General features: G+C 35.8%; 1 protein-coding gene across 4 annotated transcripts in view; it reads right to left on the bottom strand.

Moving 5' to 3' along the window:
• EPC2 (enhancer of polycomb 2) overlaps positions 1-17,255 on the bottom strand; it is a 114,142-nt gene that overhangs the window by 39,859 nt on the left and 57,028 nt on the right. For all 4 annotated transcript variants that reach the window (XM_088794580.1, XM_088794581.1, XM_019737477.3 and 1 more), the window contains exon 3: positions 29-174. In XM_088794580.1, the coding sequence (XP_088650706.1) occupies positions 29-174 (146 nt within the window). The remainder of the gene's footprint in view (positions 1-28; positions 175-17,255) is intronic.

Genomic DNA, 17,255 nt, shown 5'->3' with positions numbered 1-17,255 from the left:
CAAGAAACATTTTTACAATGTACAGTACCTGATTAGAACTGGCTTTTTCAAGTCTGTCAATCATAATTTCAAATTGCAAAGGCTTAATTTCCATCTTTCTGTTAAGTCTATTTAATAAGGTCTCATCTTCTGAATCCATATCATAATCTGGTTGCTCGTTGTCTAGATTAAAGGCTAGAAAAGAAAAGAAAAATTCTTCAAACTGAGGAGAAAATATAAAGTTAGACAGTGTTTGTACTGACCACAGGATACTCCTAAATTATAATGCTGTGACCACAGAAGAGCTCACCAGTAGGTATACAAAAATTGGTTTCATACACCAAGGGCAGAGTGAAAGAAAAAACGATTTTAAAGTTTAATAGAATAGCAAAAGCAATAACAAAAATTTATCTTAAAAACAAAGGATCACAAATATATGCCAAAATATAAACTAGCAATTATAAAAAATGATGACATATTTATCAACATGGTAGTCTGGTAGCATAATGAGAAGCTATAGAACAATATTAAGAATCTAGAAATAATCTCAAGTACAAGATATATAATGTGAATGACATGTCATATCACTGATAAAATAGGTTATTTAAAAAAAAGGGGGAGGTGTTAGCATGACAGACTAATGACAGACTAGCTATCTTAAAAAAAATGGAGTTTGATTCCTACCTCATTCCAAATACCAATAAATGATATACTCAACAAAATTTTATAGTAAAAAATAAAACACAAAACTATTAGAAGAAAATGCAAGGGGAAAAATGTATTGGCAGGTACAATATCAAAAATCATAACACTGATTAAATAAATGCAAATACAGTAACGAGATAATGTTTCACTCATCACATAGACTAAGACCTAAAACTTGACATACTATTTTGGAATGAATGGGGGAAGAAAGCCTTCACAAACACTGAGGAGGAAATTATAAACTGGTATTTAGTATTTAGTTCCTAGTTCTAGAAATGTATCTAATACACTTACACAGAGACAAAAATATACAAATAAGAATATTAGACTGACACTGTAAGAAGTAAAAAAATATAAAACAAGCAGTGGGTTAGAGAAATAAGTGATGGTTTGTACATACACAGCATAGAATGAAGCCCTGAGAATGAATGACAGTAACATATGTATTCTGATATGGAATGAAACCAATCTTCCTGAACATTCAATGAAAAAAGCTGAGGTACAGAATAGTGTATACAGTGCACTAAGCTAAGTTTTAAAAAGGGTAGGAGTATATATTTTTAAATACTCTTACAAATGCACAGAATATTTTTGAAAGGACACACAAGAAACTGGTAATAGTTCTCCACTTCTGGGAGTGGAATGTACAGTAAGGGTTCAAGGACAGTGAATTTAAAATTTCTCTCTGATCCTCTTGTATTGTCCCCTTTATTTTAAATATAAAACATTTTGAGATTTAAAAATAAAGGATTTTAAGATTTTAAGCATGTACAGGTATTAATTTTTAAATTTAAAGGGTGGAAAAACCCTAAAGTGCCACAAAGTATGTGTTGAAATCACATGTCAAGACTTAGGACAAAGCAATGAAACAGATACCAGTCACCAACAGAATAGTTATCTAAGGCTGCCTGCATATCAGTGTATAAACGCATGTCCCATGTTCATATTGTGTGAAATGTCCTGGCATTCTCAGATGCAGCACTACACTCTTACTAAAGGGAGTAAGCTGATAACACAGTAATAGGAACACTTATGTACATTTATATAATTTTAGTAAAATCAGCTCCCCACCACAGATAGTACTTATGGACATAAAATATTTAAAGGCAAAAATAACTGATTATAAAGCAAATGACTATATCTCAAAATATGAATTTGGTTAATTGTTTAATAAAATTGTACCACTATATAACAAAACCAAAAATAAATGTCAGCTAACACCTATAACCTTATTTAGCACTTAATATGGGCCAGGCAGTGTTCAAAGTGCTTTATACATACTGAATTTGTAAAATTTTATTGTATTTAACTTGTAGCATAGAGTACACAATAAAGTTATTAAATCTGAGAAATTATAGCTGTCAATGAACTGAGATTATTTTGTAAGTATGATTCATTTAAAACATTCCTGAAAATAAAATTTTCTTCCTTATCTTGACATATTACTTTTGTTATGATTATCAATAATTCAAAAGCATACTTTTAAAAAGTCAATCCAATCTGCATCAAACTCAGTGACAGATGTTGTGGACCCCAGAAACTATGTAGATCACTAAAAATTACTCTCCTATTTAGAAAGTGATGCTGTGTTTGTAAATTCACACAGTGACAGTCAATAATCTGCCATTAGTCCACAGACTAACAACAAATAATAAAATCAGGTATCTGACACAACCAGAAAACATTTTAGAGGAAAGCAGGTTTTAAAAAGTGTTACTAGAGTTAAGCCAATACACTGATTTTCTAAGTTAAACACAAGTTTTCCAAAGTTCAAGAGCAAGGCTATCTATGCAAACTTTGCATGACCATCTTTTTACACACCTACTTAAGCCTACTCACCTAGGGGGTAGTTGTTCCCCTACCTCCTAAATCTGTTCTATGTTCTTATTCTATTCTTACAAAAGCCAGTGCCCCAGCTTCAGAGGCAGGGAAGGGGCAAGAAAAGTTGGGAAAATAGTTTAGAAAAGTTAATAGTGAGAAATGACAGGAAGTCTTACAACATGTTAATCAAAACCAGGGCAAAGACGTACTAGCACCATACGTTTTCTGATGCTACCATTTCTCTTTTGTATCAAAAACTGTACAAGAATACCATCACATATTCAAGTATTCTGTTGCTTCTAACACCTATACTGTTTCATCTGTACCTCTCTTCACCTCAGCTTATATTGATTCTCTCCTCTGCCAGACAAAATGACAAATTCTTTCAAGGCTGTGCAATCATAATGTGCATAGTCCCTGCACAGCAAATAAAGAAAAAAAGAATGGGTACTAAAAGCTGTTGAATAAAAATAGCATTTCTTAAACATAAATATAACAACAGAAAAAGAAATCTTACAAATAGTGAGTTAGTTTCACAAGCCAGTCAACCAAACAAAAGTAAAACAATCCCTATTCCCTGCCTTCCCCCCCCCAAATGAAAGAGGGGGAGGAGACTGGCAGGAGGTTGAAAATTTCTTAATGTAGCTGATCAACAGAATCAAGATATGAACAAGGTTAAGGTTAAGAAGGGCACCTGTGTGTGTGTGTGTGTGTGTGTGTGTGTGTGTGTGTGTGTGTAGAAGACTTCCTGAGGTGAAGTTAACTGAGCAGTACCTAATAAAAAAAGAAAAATGAGGGAACTAGAGAGTGTACGATCACTACAAGAAGTAAAAAGGAAGTGGTAAGGAAAATAGATTAGAAAATTCCCTGCAGTAACCGTAGTGTGGATTCCATCGTTCAGGGAAATTTGGTTGCTTTCTGGTAGGGGGAGCAATTGCTTCTGTGTAGGCAGAGAAGTAAGCATAAATGGCTGTTTGAATATACTAAGGCATTTACAAGTTGACTGGTTACAGCTTAGACAATATATAGAACAGAACTGGTCTAAAATGAGCTGGTAAAGCAAATGTTACTTCTAGTAATATTTGTACTTGTCAAAAGTACCTTTCAAAGTCCTTTAGATTGTCTTTTATTTGGATATATTCATATATGTTAACAGGCATAGCTATCTAATGGAATGAAAATACAGAGAAACCAGGAGAAGAAATAATGTAAGAAAATTTCCCAGAGCCAAAAAATGTCAAGAGATTTTTAGATTAAATGGCGTTTACCAACCATGGTATAAAATGAGTGGCATGCAATTCAATGTGGAACATAATAATGGGTCAGTACTGCCATTACTTCATAATATTAAGAATACGAAATAATACTATAGTATGAAGTAATACTATAGTATTAATATAATAGTATGACTATTATATGTTGTATGTTACAGGGAAACATTTGTTCCCCACATTTGCACTGAAATCTCCATTAGGGAAAAGTATTAAGTAAGAATACTTTCAGTTTCTCTCCGCCCCTTCACTCTGAGCTCTGCCAAGCAAGGCGTGACTTAAGCTGATTAGTGGACCTGGGAGAACCTAATCAGCTCAAAACCTCCAAGCGCATAGTCTCCAGTGGTTCGTCCTTTCTTTGGAGAGGCTGCATTCCAGCAGGTCCTCTCCTGCATGCTAAGCACAGGGAGATCTGCTCAGTCAGTGACCAGCCAGTGGTTAGTTTGCCTAATTCAGGGGTTAAATATTAGAAAGTCTATTGAGGTTATATATCTGTCTTGCATTCCAACACCATTTTGATTAGTAATAAAGCTGAAATTTTATATGTCTGTATCTGTTTCTCAATTAGTTCCAAAGTAAAAAAGGGGAAAAAAATGTTGCTTATTGCTCCCCCGAGCCCCAACATTATAGGCTACACTTGACAGTGTATTTTATAAGTGGTTTATGCTTTTTTGACTCCAGAACATTCTATCTCTATACTTCAGTCTCCATTATATGGCCCCTACAATGATACATACTCAACACCCAGAGTTTATTTCACTCACCCTCTTCTCTCTGATTATTTACACAACTGGGATGAAACAGCACATGTATTGGGTTGGTGCAAAAGTAACTGCAGTTTTTTACAATTATTGTAAAAAGTCCGCATGGTAAGTTGTCTTACTTTTAGATTAAATATTAAGATTCATTCATTTATATAATTTGTTCAAGGACAGACTTCTAAAATCGTATTAGTAATTTGGGAATAGGTACTGTCTAGCTATCTCAGTATATAAAATGTAGGTCATAGGTACCTGCACCAGATTTCCTCTAACAGCAACATGAACATAAAGGTTTCTGGTTAAATAAGGCAGAATGAACACATCTGTCTTGAAATCCTATCAAAATAAAAGCAAGCCCGCCTGCCCCAATGTCATTTATCCTCAGAGTCAAGGGAAACAAGAAGGCAAAAATTATCGTTTTTTCAGCCTTATGAAACGCATGGATTAGCACACAAGAGAATACGGAAATGTTAAACGGCTAGGGGTGGTGGTAACGGTGGGGCGGGGGGGCGGGGGGGGACACAAGAAGCAGCAGGAAAACTCCTCCACCCATCTAAAGACTCACAGAGTGGAAAGCAACAGTTACTCTCTGAAAGAGAGGGTAGGATACTTCTGAAAAATAGGAAGATTGGCTGAAAATCCTGATACAATAACTAGACCTTTCCCTTACCAGTGTACCTAGGAAACTACTTTTCCTTGAAATGGTAGAAGACTGAAGGCTTAATCTGCAAAGGCTGATCCAGAGAGCCAGCGGCCGCTGGAGCACAAGGCATGCTGAAGAAAATGATAAGGCTCTATACCAAAGACGAAAGGTTAAGTGAAAGTCAACAGGTTGAACCACGAACGCGCCAACCATGGCCACCCCACTATTGCATCCCCATCACCCAACTCAGCTATAAAAACAAAAACACTGCCAACCACCAGGAATGAAGACTGAAGAATTCTTTTTTGGGAAAATTGACCAATCCTCTAAAAAACACCATCAGATAAATGACCTTACTCAAATATAGACAGTTAAGTAATCCAGGTATTTGAGAAAAAAACCAGCAAAACAAACAAACATTAAAAAAACTTGGAGTAAACAAAAATAATGTAAGGTGTAGGGAAAAAAATCTTCACAAAAAATCTTCGCATCCATGAAACAAGAGCAGAAACAGGATACTACATAAAAGGAGCACAAGGAGATCAAAATATTAAAATTTAAAACTATAATAGCAAAAACATAAAGAATATCAGATTTCTCAACAGCAACACTGAAAGTTAGAACACAATGGCACAATATTCAAAATTCCGAAGGATAAAAGTTTCCAACCTAAAACTTTCCACCCAGCTAAACTATTAATCAAGTGTAAAGCTAGGACAAAGATAGTTTCAGACATGCAAGGTCTCAGAAAATTTCACCTTCTATGTACCCTTTCTTAGAAAGCCACCGGTAGGTGTGCTCCATTAGAATGCAGTAAATCCAAAAGGAAGAAAGCAAGGAATTCAGGAAATGGGGAAATAAACAAATGAGAGAAGCAAAATATTCCCAAGATGATGCATGATAACTATGTAGCAAGCCTAAAAGCAACCAGTCCAGAATACAGCAGCAAACTGAATGGTTCCAGGAAAATATGTTCAAGGAAGAAATAAAACTGACAGATTATCTGACTGAACATATTAAGACAGTTATACACTTTTGTTGGTGAATTAATCAAAAGTACATGGAAAAGGAAGCAGATACAAAGATAAGGAAGTTATCTACTTTGAAAAAAATCTAAGAAAGTAAATGTAGTCATTGATAAGCTGTTAATATTTGCAGAATGATAATACTGCATACACTGAATACTCATTTAATAATGCTACTATTGCCAAAATACGGGACACAGACAGTGTTCTAAGTAGAGAAGTAAATTGTAAATAGTCAGAAGTCAAAAGATAATATTTTTTAAAAAGTTTTTAAAAATAGTTATGTAAGCCAAATACTTGGAAATATGAAGATAAATACCAAAAGAAACAAGTGAAGGATTTGAAATTAGTTGCCTTTCAGAATGGGGAGGAAACTTTTATGGAAAAAAAAAATCTTTTTCAACTATGCCTAATGATATAACTAACCTTTGATTTAAAACAAAAAGTAATTTTTAAAACTTAAAAAAACAACAAAAATACCCAGAGACGGAAGAATGTTAGTGATGGGAACAAAGATGTAAAAAGATACCATTTACAATATGGTTCATGAACACCAAAGCTATAAAGTAACAGAAACTAGGAGAAAAAAAGTAAAGGAATTCCAGTTCCAGTTTATAGGCATTAATAATCCTTACACTAATTCCACCTTTTTTGCTTTAGTTATTTGCGTGATCACCAACCTTACAATCCAAAGTGCCTATTTAAAACACTTCATCCTTTGCAAAAAATGATTCCATGAGGATCAATGCAGTTTATTTCAAGGTTTTAAGTTGTTCCTTTGATTAGTTTGCAGACCTAAAGATTTCCAGTTTTAAGTAGGTTAATAAAACTCTAATTCAATGTTGCTTGTAACTGATTCCTATTATCTCCAAATGGATGCTTTATATACATTTTCTCTAATCCTCACATCCTGAAAGGCATGGTATTTGCATCTTCATTTTGCATACACTAAAATTAAGATTTTAGAGATATTTTAATTAGTTTGCACCAGGTTACACAGATAGAATTTGGCCCCAAGTCTGCTGGATTCAGAAGCCCAGGCTGTTTTCTCTTTACTATAAAACATGCCCAGAGAGTGCACTTGTATCTTCTCTTAATCTGTGGTTTGTTTTTGTTTAGGATTCTTTTGTGGCACAGAAATTTAAAGTTTTAATAAAGTGCATTTATCAATCTTTCTTTCATGGTTTCTACTCTTTGCCTTAAGAATTCTTTATTTTTAGGTTATACAGTTATCCTCACATCCCCCCCCCCTGAAAAAAAAAGTTAACATTTTACTTTTATATTTATTCCTTATTTTATGTTTTTCCTTATGGATAGCCGTGTCCCAATAATATTTATCAAATATTTCCATCCTTTCCCCACTAATCTGTAACGCCTCTTTGGTTACATATCAAATTTCCAATTATGTGTGGTGGGTGGGTGTGTTTCTAGCTTCTCTTTTCCTTTCACTGGTCTACTTATCAATCTTTGAATAAAAGATTAATATCCAAAACCATTAAATTTTAAGAGATGGTTAACTATAAGAGGGAAAGAACAGAATGGGGAGACAGACAGACAGACACAGACATACACACACAAAATAGCAACTAGATTTCTCTCACTATGCTTTGCTTTACAGATGACTTTCAGATCACTAAGAATAAAAATTAAATGGAACAAACCCAATTGTCATTTGGGATCTTTTGCAAGTACCCTCAAAATACAATAAAGTGACATTTCTAGTGGGAAATACTCTAAGTACTAAAAGCAAAAACCAACCAACCAACAAAAAAACTTTAAACTGTTTTCAGTAATTACATTGTTGGTGTAAGTGTTGGCATTATTATTCTGAGACTATTGTGATGTAAGGTGAGTAAAAACATGGCAATTAGGTTGATGTCCTTGAGAACTGATAGATGTGGAAGAGAGTTGTAAGTGTGTAAGGGTAAAACCCTGTAGTATTGAATTAGAGTAAGAAATATTGGTATAGACTCATGATACAGTTTATCTTTAAACATTTTAAAGTACCTATTTTCCAGTGAGGTCCATTAAAAAGTCTATTTTTTTTTATTAGTTTCAGGTGCACAAAGCAATGTAATAAGTTAGACATTTACATCCCTCACACAGTGATAATGCACCCCCCCAATCTTCTACCTCTCTGACATTGTATAAAGCTGTCAAAATACCATTGACTCTATTCCCTATGCTGTACTTTACATCACATGAAAATATATATACACAGAGGGTGCCAAAAAAATGTACACACATTTTAAGAAAGGAAAAAGCTGTATTAAAATTGTAATACAATGAATGACGCTAGCATTCATTTGATTAACACCATCTTTTGAGCGAACAGACTACACATTGTTAGCATAATTCAATTCAACTTCGAAAAGTAATACATATAGTGTTTCCCCCAAAATAAGATCCAGCCAGACCATCAGCTCTAATGTGTCTTCTGGAGGAAAAATTAATGTAAGACCTGGTCTTATTTTACTATAAGACTGGGTATTAATATACTATAATACCGGGTCTTATATTATTAATTTTTATACTACACACACACACACACAAATTTCTGCTCCAAAAGACGCATTAGAGCTGATTGTCCAGCTAGCTCTTATTTTTGGGGAAACACGGTAGATAACATCTCTTAAAATGTGTACATTTTTTTGGCACCCTTGTGTGTGTGTGTGTGTGTGTGTGTGTGTGTGTGTGAATTATAGCTGACAGTCAGTACAATTCTACTTCAGCTTCAGGTGTACAGCGCAGCGGTGAAGCATCTACAGTCTATGACGTGACCTCCTGATAAGTCCAGTGCCCATCTGGCACCTTACATGATCTTTACAACATTGTTGATTATATTCCCCGTATTGTATTTCATATCCTTGTGACTATATTTGTACTTTCTAATCCCTTCACCTCCTCCCTTCTAGCAACCAACAGTTTTCTTCTCTATGTCTCTGAGTCTATTAAAAGTCTTAGAGACAATGGCCAAGCCAGTAGCAATGAACCCCCGCACTGCCCTGACTGCAGTCTCCAAATATGATTTCTCACTAAAAGGAACAAGAGCTCTCTGGAGAAATAGATGCTTTCAGATCTGAGCCAGGAAATATACAAGGTGAGCCAAGAACTCTTAAGTTTTCTTGCTTTCTGGTATGGCAGTCATGTCCAAAAAACCTCAGAAGCTAACCGGAATAACATTTTTTTCCCACTGACCAAAAATGGTCATGAATTTGAGTATCAATGAGGATAATGATGCAGTGGACTGAACATAATAAAAACGTATAAATCTGTGATCCATAATGATTCTAAAACAAAACAAATATCTTTACAGTCACCTTTAGAGAATTCTAAGAAACCAAGTCCATGAGGGTGCCTCTCCTTTTGTGACGCTGGCAACCATTAAGGATCACTGCCTCCACCCGTTAACTCATTCGGGGTTGTAAAATAGTGACATTCTATTTTCCTCCTTGTTTTACTTTAGCTGGAATATTCTATAAAGAAAATCTCCCCCCCTCCAACTCTTTAGAGATCCTGATATATGTGTAGTTCACAGAAAAGGCAAGATAAATGCTCGATTTTCAATGAAAAGAATCTTAAGAAACGGATTAACCACTTCGAACATATGGAAGTTTTCTGGATCCCAAGTAAAAAGAATTTTAAATTCTTTTGTGTAATCAAATTGCCCTATTTTCTGGATCCCAATTCAAAATAATAAACTTTTTTTTTTTTTAAAGGAGATGAGGGCCACACAGAGACATCACATTTATAGGACAGTCAAGAAATGTGTCTACTAACTATTTTATGTTAGTAGAAATTGCCGTTTTTCTTTTAAGGAGTGGTGCTAGAATGGTATTGTGATTATGTTTAAAAATTCCCAGATGAAATGATGTCGGCTAGACAACAAAATCACAGAATGGGGGGAAAAGACGTAGAGGAACAATACCGGCAATATATGGCAATTCACATATTATTCTTTCTACTTTTGAATATGTTGGAAATTTTTCCATAATAAATGCTTTTTTTTAAAGAGAAGTATCTAAAATATATAAACAATTTCTTTAGAAAAATGAACCCAAAGATAGGAAGAAGTGATTGACATAAAAAGATGTTGAACCTCATTGTAATTAAGGAAATGCAAATTTAAGTCAGTGAACACCATTTCAAATCCATTAAACTGGGAAAAATTATAAAATTTGAAAATAACAAGTGTTGATAAAAATATGAAAAAAAGAACTCTCACACTTCTAGTGAAAATTTAAACTAGTATAACCAGTTTGGAGAGCAATTCTGCACTATCTAGTAAAGTTAAACACGCACATTCTGTAAATCCCAACAATCCCACTTTTAGGTCTATGTCCCACAGAAGCTCTCACAAATGTGGACGAGGACAAAGGCCATTCACTGTTGCATTATTCAAATGCAGCGATGCTAAAAATTAGACAAAAGTTAAATGTCCATGAACAGATAAACTGACATATATCTACACAGAGTTATATTTCTGAAATGAAAAGTTATGTTGACACAAAAAACATGCACATGAACGCTCATAGCAACTTTATTCGTAAGAGCCCCAAATTGGGAAAACCCAAATGTCCTTCAACGGGCAAAGGGTTAAACAACCCGGTACACCCATACAGTGGATGGAATTATATTAAGCAATAAATAGGATCAAACTAATGATACATGCAACAACTTGGATAAATCTCAAGGGAATTATGTTGAGTGGAAAAAAAACCAATTCCAAAAAGTACTGTAGATCCCATTTATATGACATTCTTAAAATAACAAAATTATGGGGGTGGAGAACAGATTAGTGGCTTTAAAACAAGATCAACAGATGCACCTATAAGATTCTTATTAGGGTTAAATTAAATATTTTATGCCTATCAGTGTGCCCAGTATACAGTAAAAGTGCTCAATAAAGGTAGGCTGCTATCGTTTCTCAACTCTACTCCATTAGTAGATCAAGACTATTCTGTAACGCAGCAGAAGTGGAAGTACACTACACATGGTTCTTTTTAATATTACGGCCATTTATCGTCAGGGTATACAGAAATCATGGTTTTTAGTTTAAACACAAAAGAAATCTCAACTATGACTGACTGAAAACTATTATATTGTGAAAAAGGTACTTCTTTCTTTCTGTTTCTCTAAGGCTAAGGCCTCCCATGTACATGTAAGTAAGAGCTGCTACATCTATCTTCTGGGCTTACTTTCTTAAGATTGATTTGTATCTGATGTGCTTTTGATTAATAAAACTTAAAATCACTTTGATAGAATCTGGAGAAACTTTTCAAATTAACTCCTACATGTATCACAGGAACAGTTCACAGACTGAATCACAAGATGTTTGTAAAACATACAAAATGGCCAGTCAAGCACTAATTCAATGTATCAAGTGCCTACGTAATGCCTCAGGTAGAGCAGCAAAAGAATCCCAGTCCTAGATGCTTCAGAGTCCCTCCCTGTAAGCATAATAATACTGACGTTTACTCGGAAACACTCTTGGATAAGAAAAACCTTGTGGTTTCATTACCTTGTGGTCACTGGGCTTTGAACATTGTTCATCTTCCAATAAAGTGTTACCCTGTATCCTTTGAATTACTTGACCATATCCCGTTTAAAGTATTTCTGTCCTCTGATTTAGAGGAACAGTCTGGCTATGCGTCACCCTTCCTTTGGTTATTTGCAGTAACAAGGTTAATTTGGGTACATATTTCTGGATTTTAGTCCTTTGGAAGGGACCTGAACCACTGCTGGATATTATGTGTTATTGATGAGAATGATTCAATTTTACTTCCGAAGGGGGCAAATCTTTTAAAACAAGTCTGGCAATAATCCCCCATGTTATTCTTGTTTCCCTACCAAGTCCCACACAGTATGGCTCCAGCAGAGAGAGAGAGAGAGAGAGAGAGAGAGACTCTGCTTCAAAAAGAGAGTGACCAGAGAATGTACTATCAATATTCACAAACACTTCCATGGAACATGCACCTCACACACCAAGAGATCCGAAAAACTGACCATGAAGGAGCTGGAAACACCAGCGGTGTTTAGTGCGCACAGGCTCCACAAAGCTGCCTGGACTAAAGGAACAGAAACGCACCTATCAGGGCTGGGTATGTTTGCTCAGAAAACATCATTAATAGGAAGATTTGCCAAAGAAGCTCTGTACACCGGTCATCTATGTACATGGCAACACTTCCAAACACTTGCATAGGGACAGGACAGCAGTTTACAGCAGCGGGGCTTTGTACTGCTTACTTCTGCCTCGCCAGCGCACAGTAACAGGCACCTTTCTAAACAGCGGGTGAGACTCGGGTGCTCTGTGTGGTCTCCGATGCACCGAGGCCCAGCGAGAAACAGCACTGTGCCCACCAGCAGCAGCTCACATGACCTCGCAGTGGCACAAGTCCCATTACGCACAGGCCCTGAACTACATGGGGCCCGAGGAAGAAGGCATTTTTAACAAAGGCTGTCAAAAAAATTTAAAGAAATATGATTAAGAATAAAAATTTCTGAAGGAGTTCCTCCTCTGGAGCAGGGAAAGCTTCTTGAGAGCGTTGCTTTAAGGTCTGGCCAGTGTGGCCAAATGGCTAAGCTGACAGCCATGTGCTGGAGATCAAGAAACTGGAATTCCATCTAAGAAAGACCAAGGCCCAGAGAGGCCGACCTCTTCTCTTCCATCTTAGTTCAGGTAATAAAGCAGTCTATTTAAAAACAAACAGACAAACAAACAAAGCTAAACAAAACCCAAAGAGACAGTTAATATGATAAAAACTAATGCTTCAAAACCACAACAAAATTTTAAAACAAGAAAGAAAAAAAGGCTGTCAAATTCAATGCGAATACTTCCAATGAAGGGGCAGGCAGATGCACTGCTTGACAGTGGTTTTCTACTTTGGGTCAACATCTGTCACTTTCTTCTCTCACACTCTAACAACTACATTTACCTCAAAATTAAAAAGTTTTCCCATACAATTGCATTCATTTACACACATTCTCTCTGATTTGAAACAGCAACAAACTGTAAGCAAAAGTCTGAAATTCACAAGTTTCTCAAGTGGATAAGATTACATCAACACGAGAATGGCAATTTCTGTTTTTTAATTTTTTTTATCATCAAAAGTACTCCATTTTTATTAGGGAACATTTTTTACCTAAAGTTGTTTGTCTTCTGGACGAGAATCAAAGAAAATGAATTAAAAAGGCTGTAGACCCTAAAGGCGGTAAGAATGGAGACAATGTCTACTATTCTTTCAGTTTTTTCAAGTTGATTTTCTTTGAAGTTCAATACGTATTAGTGAGAGTCTAGAATGTGATTGGTACTAACAGCAGAAAGGAAGAATGGGGATGCCCACATTAAGTGCTTACCAAGTCTTAAAAAATTTTTAATCCATATACAACTTGTCAAGAGGAAAACTAGAATAAACAAGGATATGCTAGGAGACTTAGACTCCACTTAGCTTTACCCAAATCAGATAGTAGTTAATCTCTTCTCTAGTAAACAGAGGTAAAAAAATCTTCAAGATTCATAGTTTCTAAGGGTATTCACAGCCCAGAATCCAGATGTTCAATTAATCACGTAATTGTCCCTTTCCTTATGTTAGTGGAAAAACAACAGGTGTGGGGGAAAAAATCATATAACTAAATATGGTTACTCAAGTAATATTTAATAAAGTAAAAATTTCTGTCATAAAATAAAATTTGGATAGTTTTCATTTTTAGAAAGTTTTTTCTTATTCCTGGAATCTATTTTGAATTTTCCCCCTCTTTCAAATCTCCCTCTCTCCTCTTCCCTAGTATACTACTCTAGTATATTACTATTTGTGCCATAATTAAACAATACAAAACAAAAAAGTTAACATACCAGTATTTACATGTTAATACAAATAATAAAAGCTTACTACTGTGTTTCCCAGAAAATAAGACCTAACCGGAAAATAAGCCCTAACATGATTTTTCAGGATAGCAACCCCTAAACATAAGCCCTAATGTGCCTTTTGGAGCAAACTTAATGTAAGACCCGGTCTTATTTTTGGGGAAACACGGTAATTTAGAGCTACAAGCACCTTACCTTACAGATCAGAAAACTGTGAGAGGTTAAGCACCATCGTGAGCTGAGCACAGTTTCAGGGTTTTGACTCACAGAGCTTAGTACTTTCCCCATTACACCACAGACGCTAAATTAAACCCTTCTACTCATAACAGCAGTCATGAAAAATTATTTGAGTATCAAAGGGAGCAAAAATATATGTAAATCAAAAGATTTTTTTTGTTCAACTTTGGGCTTAAATGTTCAAGCTTATAAATTACATAATAACCGCAGATAATAAAAAAGATTAATTTACAGGTAAAATAATTATCAGTTGACTAAAATGCATATGAAACAAGCTATTGTGAACCTAGTGCATCAGGCACTCAAGGATTTGTTAAAAACAAATGTGAAAAATTAAAAAGAACAAATTCTAATGGTTTCTCACTTAAAGTTATCTCAAGTCAAAAAAAATTTCCAACATTTACCTAAGAATTATCAATGATAATTATTTTTTTAATGTAAAAAGGAAGCAACATCCATCTTTATACAAAGTCCCTACTATTTTCATGCATTTTTTATTTCCTAAATGCTTAACTCCTGGAAACTATTTGTCAATATCCAATCCCTTTAATGCAAGCAACAAAGTAAGACGGAGGCACAAGTACACTTGTTTCTAAAGGCTCTTTTTAAACAGTATTAGCAATAGCACTTTTTAAGAGTGTCATTTACCTAAAATCTCACTGGTCTATCTCATTAACTCTGCATTTCTTATACAACTTTCAAAAATATGTTTATTAATCCAATGAACCCAGTAACAACCCACACTGACTATTTCTCAGTAAAACATGTATAACAGACTCCCTCCTAAATTACAATAGGTATCAATACCATAAGGCATAGAGAAAAATGGATACAAGGGCATCCCAGAGAGCAGAGGGAGCAAAGAGAATCTGCGTAGCTGCAAAAGATAGAAATTATCAATAATGAATATGGACAGGAGTCCACATGAACCAAATCTACCTTCAAACAGAATAAAAATTCAGAACTATATGCCCACAGAAGTTGTACGCACACATATCAGAGGAATATTATTTTGTTAATAGCAGAGTTGAATAGATTTACAAGTCTAGCACCAGCAATGCTATTGCGTATCTGAGTCTCGGTTAGATGGAACTCAGTGTACACTAAAGGCGGCCCTGACTAGGCAGACCCACGAACGAGGAAGCCATTCACATAAAACACCTTCCAAAGACCCCTACTCGTGTACTTCTTATCCCAGGGATCTGACATGAGAGTATTATCAAAACCTTTAAACTAGGCCGGCCCAGTGGCTCAAGCGGTTAGAGCTCCGTGCTCCTAACTCCGAAGGCTGCTGGTTTGATTCCCACATGGGCCAGTGGGCTCTAGGCCACAAGGTTGCCAGTTCAATTCCTCGACTCCCGCAAGGGATGGTGGGCTCCGCCCCCTGCAACTAAAATTGAACACGGCACCTTGAACTGAGCTGCCACTGAGCTACTGGATGGCTCAGTTGGTTGGAGCGCATCCTCTGAATCACAAGGTTGCCGGTTCGACTCCCGCAAGGGATGGTGGGCTGTGCCCCTGCAACTAGCAACGGCAACTGGACCGGGAGCTGAGCTGCGCCCTCTACAACTAAGACTGAAAGGACAACAACTTGAAGCTGAACAGCACTCTCCACAACTAAGATTGAAAGGACAACAACTTGACTTGGAAAAAAAAGTCCTGGAAGTACACACTGTTCCCCAATAAAGTCCTGTTCCCCTTCCCCAATAAAATCTAAAAAAAAAAAAAAATCCTTTAAACCAGTGTTTCTCAGACTCTAGCATTCATGAGAATCATCTGGATGGCTTGCTAACACAAAGATTACTGAGCTTGATCACCAGTTTCTGACCCAGTAGATCTGGAAAAAGGCTTGTGAATTTGCATGTCTAGCAAGATCCCAAGTGATGTGGGACAGTGTTTTGGGAACTTCTGATCTAAACCCAAGTCTTTGCTCTTAAAATATTATAAACTACACTTATGCCTAATATGAAATACACTGAACTTTTAACATTTGTTAATCTTTTCCTCAGGCTGCAAGTAACTTTCCAAAATAGTTACTGACACGCTAGTGCATCTCCAAGTTCAGAGGCACCCCCAGCGCCATCTCCACCTGTGCTCGGAGCTCTCCAAGGTGCTGACAGCCTCCCAGCCGTTGTTCTCCATCTCGTACCAAGAGATCATTAATGTTGAAAGTCAAGATCATGAATCTTGACTTTGATTCTCTAAGGTTTTCTACAGTTATAAGACCTGACCAGAGACCTTACTTACACTCCCTCCTCAATGTGCAAATGAAGAAAATGCAGAAGAGCCCAAGGCCACTTTTTTTTTTTTACAAGATCACAGAGTGATCTAAGTCTCTCTACTGACTAAAAAAAGCTCCAGGTTTTTACTATAATTGGGATTTTTCGTAGTGTTTTTGCTGACCAGTCAACTAACATTCCTCTCCCACTTTCAAGAATTAACATTTTATGTAAACAATAAGTATTACTGGACAAAATTAGTAGCAATGATGACAAATATGGGAACCACAGATCATGGGAATGGGTAAGTGGATTCTCTATATTTTGGGTAGAGATTTTCATCATTAGAGAGGAGGGGACAGAGCCTAATGATATTAGACAGGACCTAAGGGATACAATAGTAATTTTAAAAACAAAGTGAAGTGTGTAAAGATAAAGATCCTTTTATTTCCCCTCTAATTATGCATTTTCTTAGTGTTCTCCTTCAGACTCTTTCTCCCTTTTTTTCCTACAACTCAATAGACAACGGGGCAAAAAACTAACAGTTCAGGAGATAAAAATGCTAATGGCTCCTAAACACAAAAAGAGACACTCAAAGTCAATAATAAGAAATCCAAATTAAAACTATACTGAAAGAAATAAAAGTAAAGTCTTGGTTTTAGTTAATAATAACGTACCAATATCGGTGTCTTAGTTTTGACACAGGTGCCACAGTAATGCCTGATGATAA

This window comes from Rhinolophus sinicus, chromosome 17 (genome assembly GCF_057876585.1).
Source record: "Rhinolophus sinicus isolate RSI-liver-muscle chromosome 17, RSI-T2T, whole genome shotgun sequence".
Lineage (NCBI taxonomy): Eukaryota > Metazoa > Chordata > Mammalia > Chiroptera > Rhinolophidae > Rhinolophus > Rhinolophus sinicus.
Note: the sequence above shows the minus strand (reverse complement) of the source record. Positions and strands in the feature narration are given on the sequence as shown.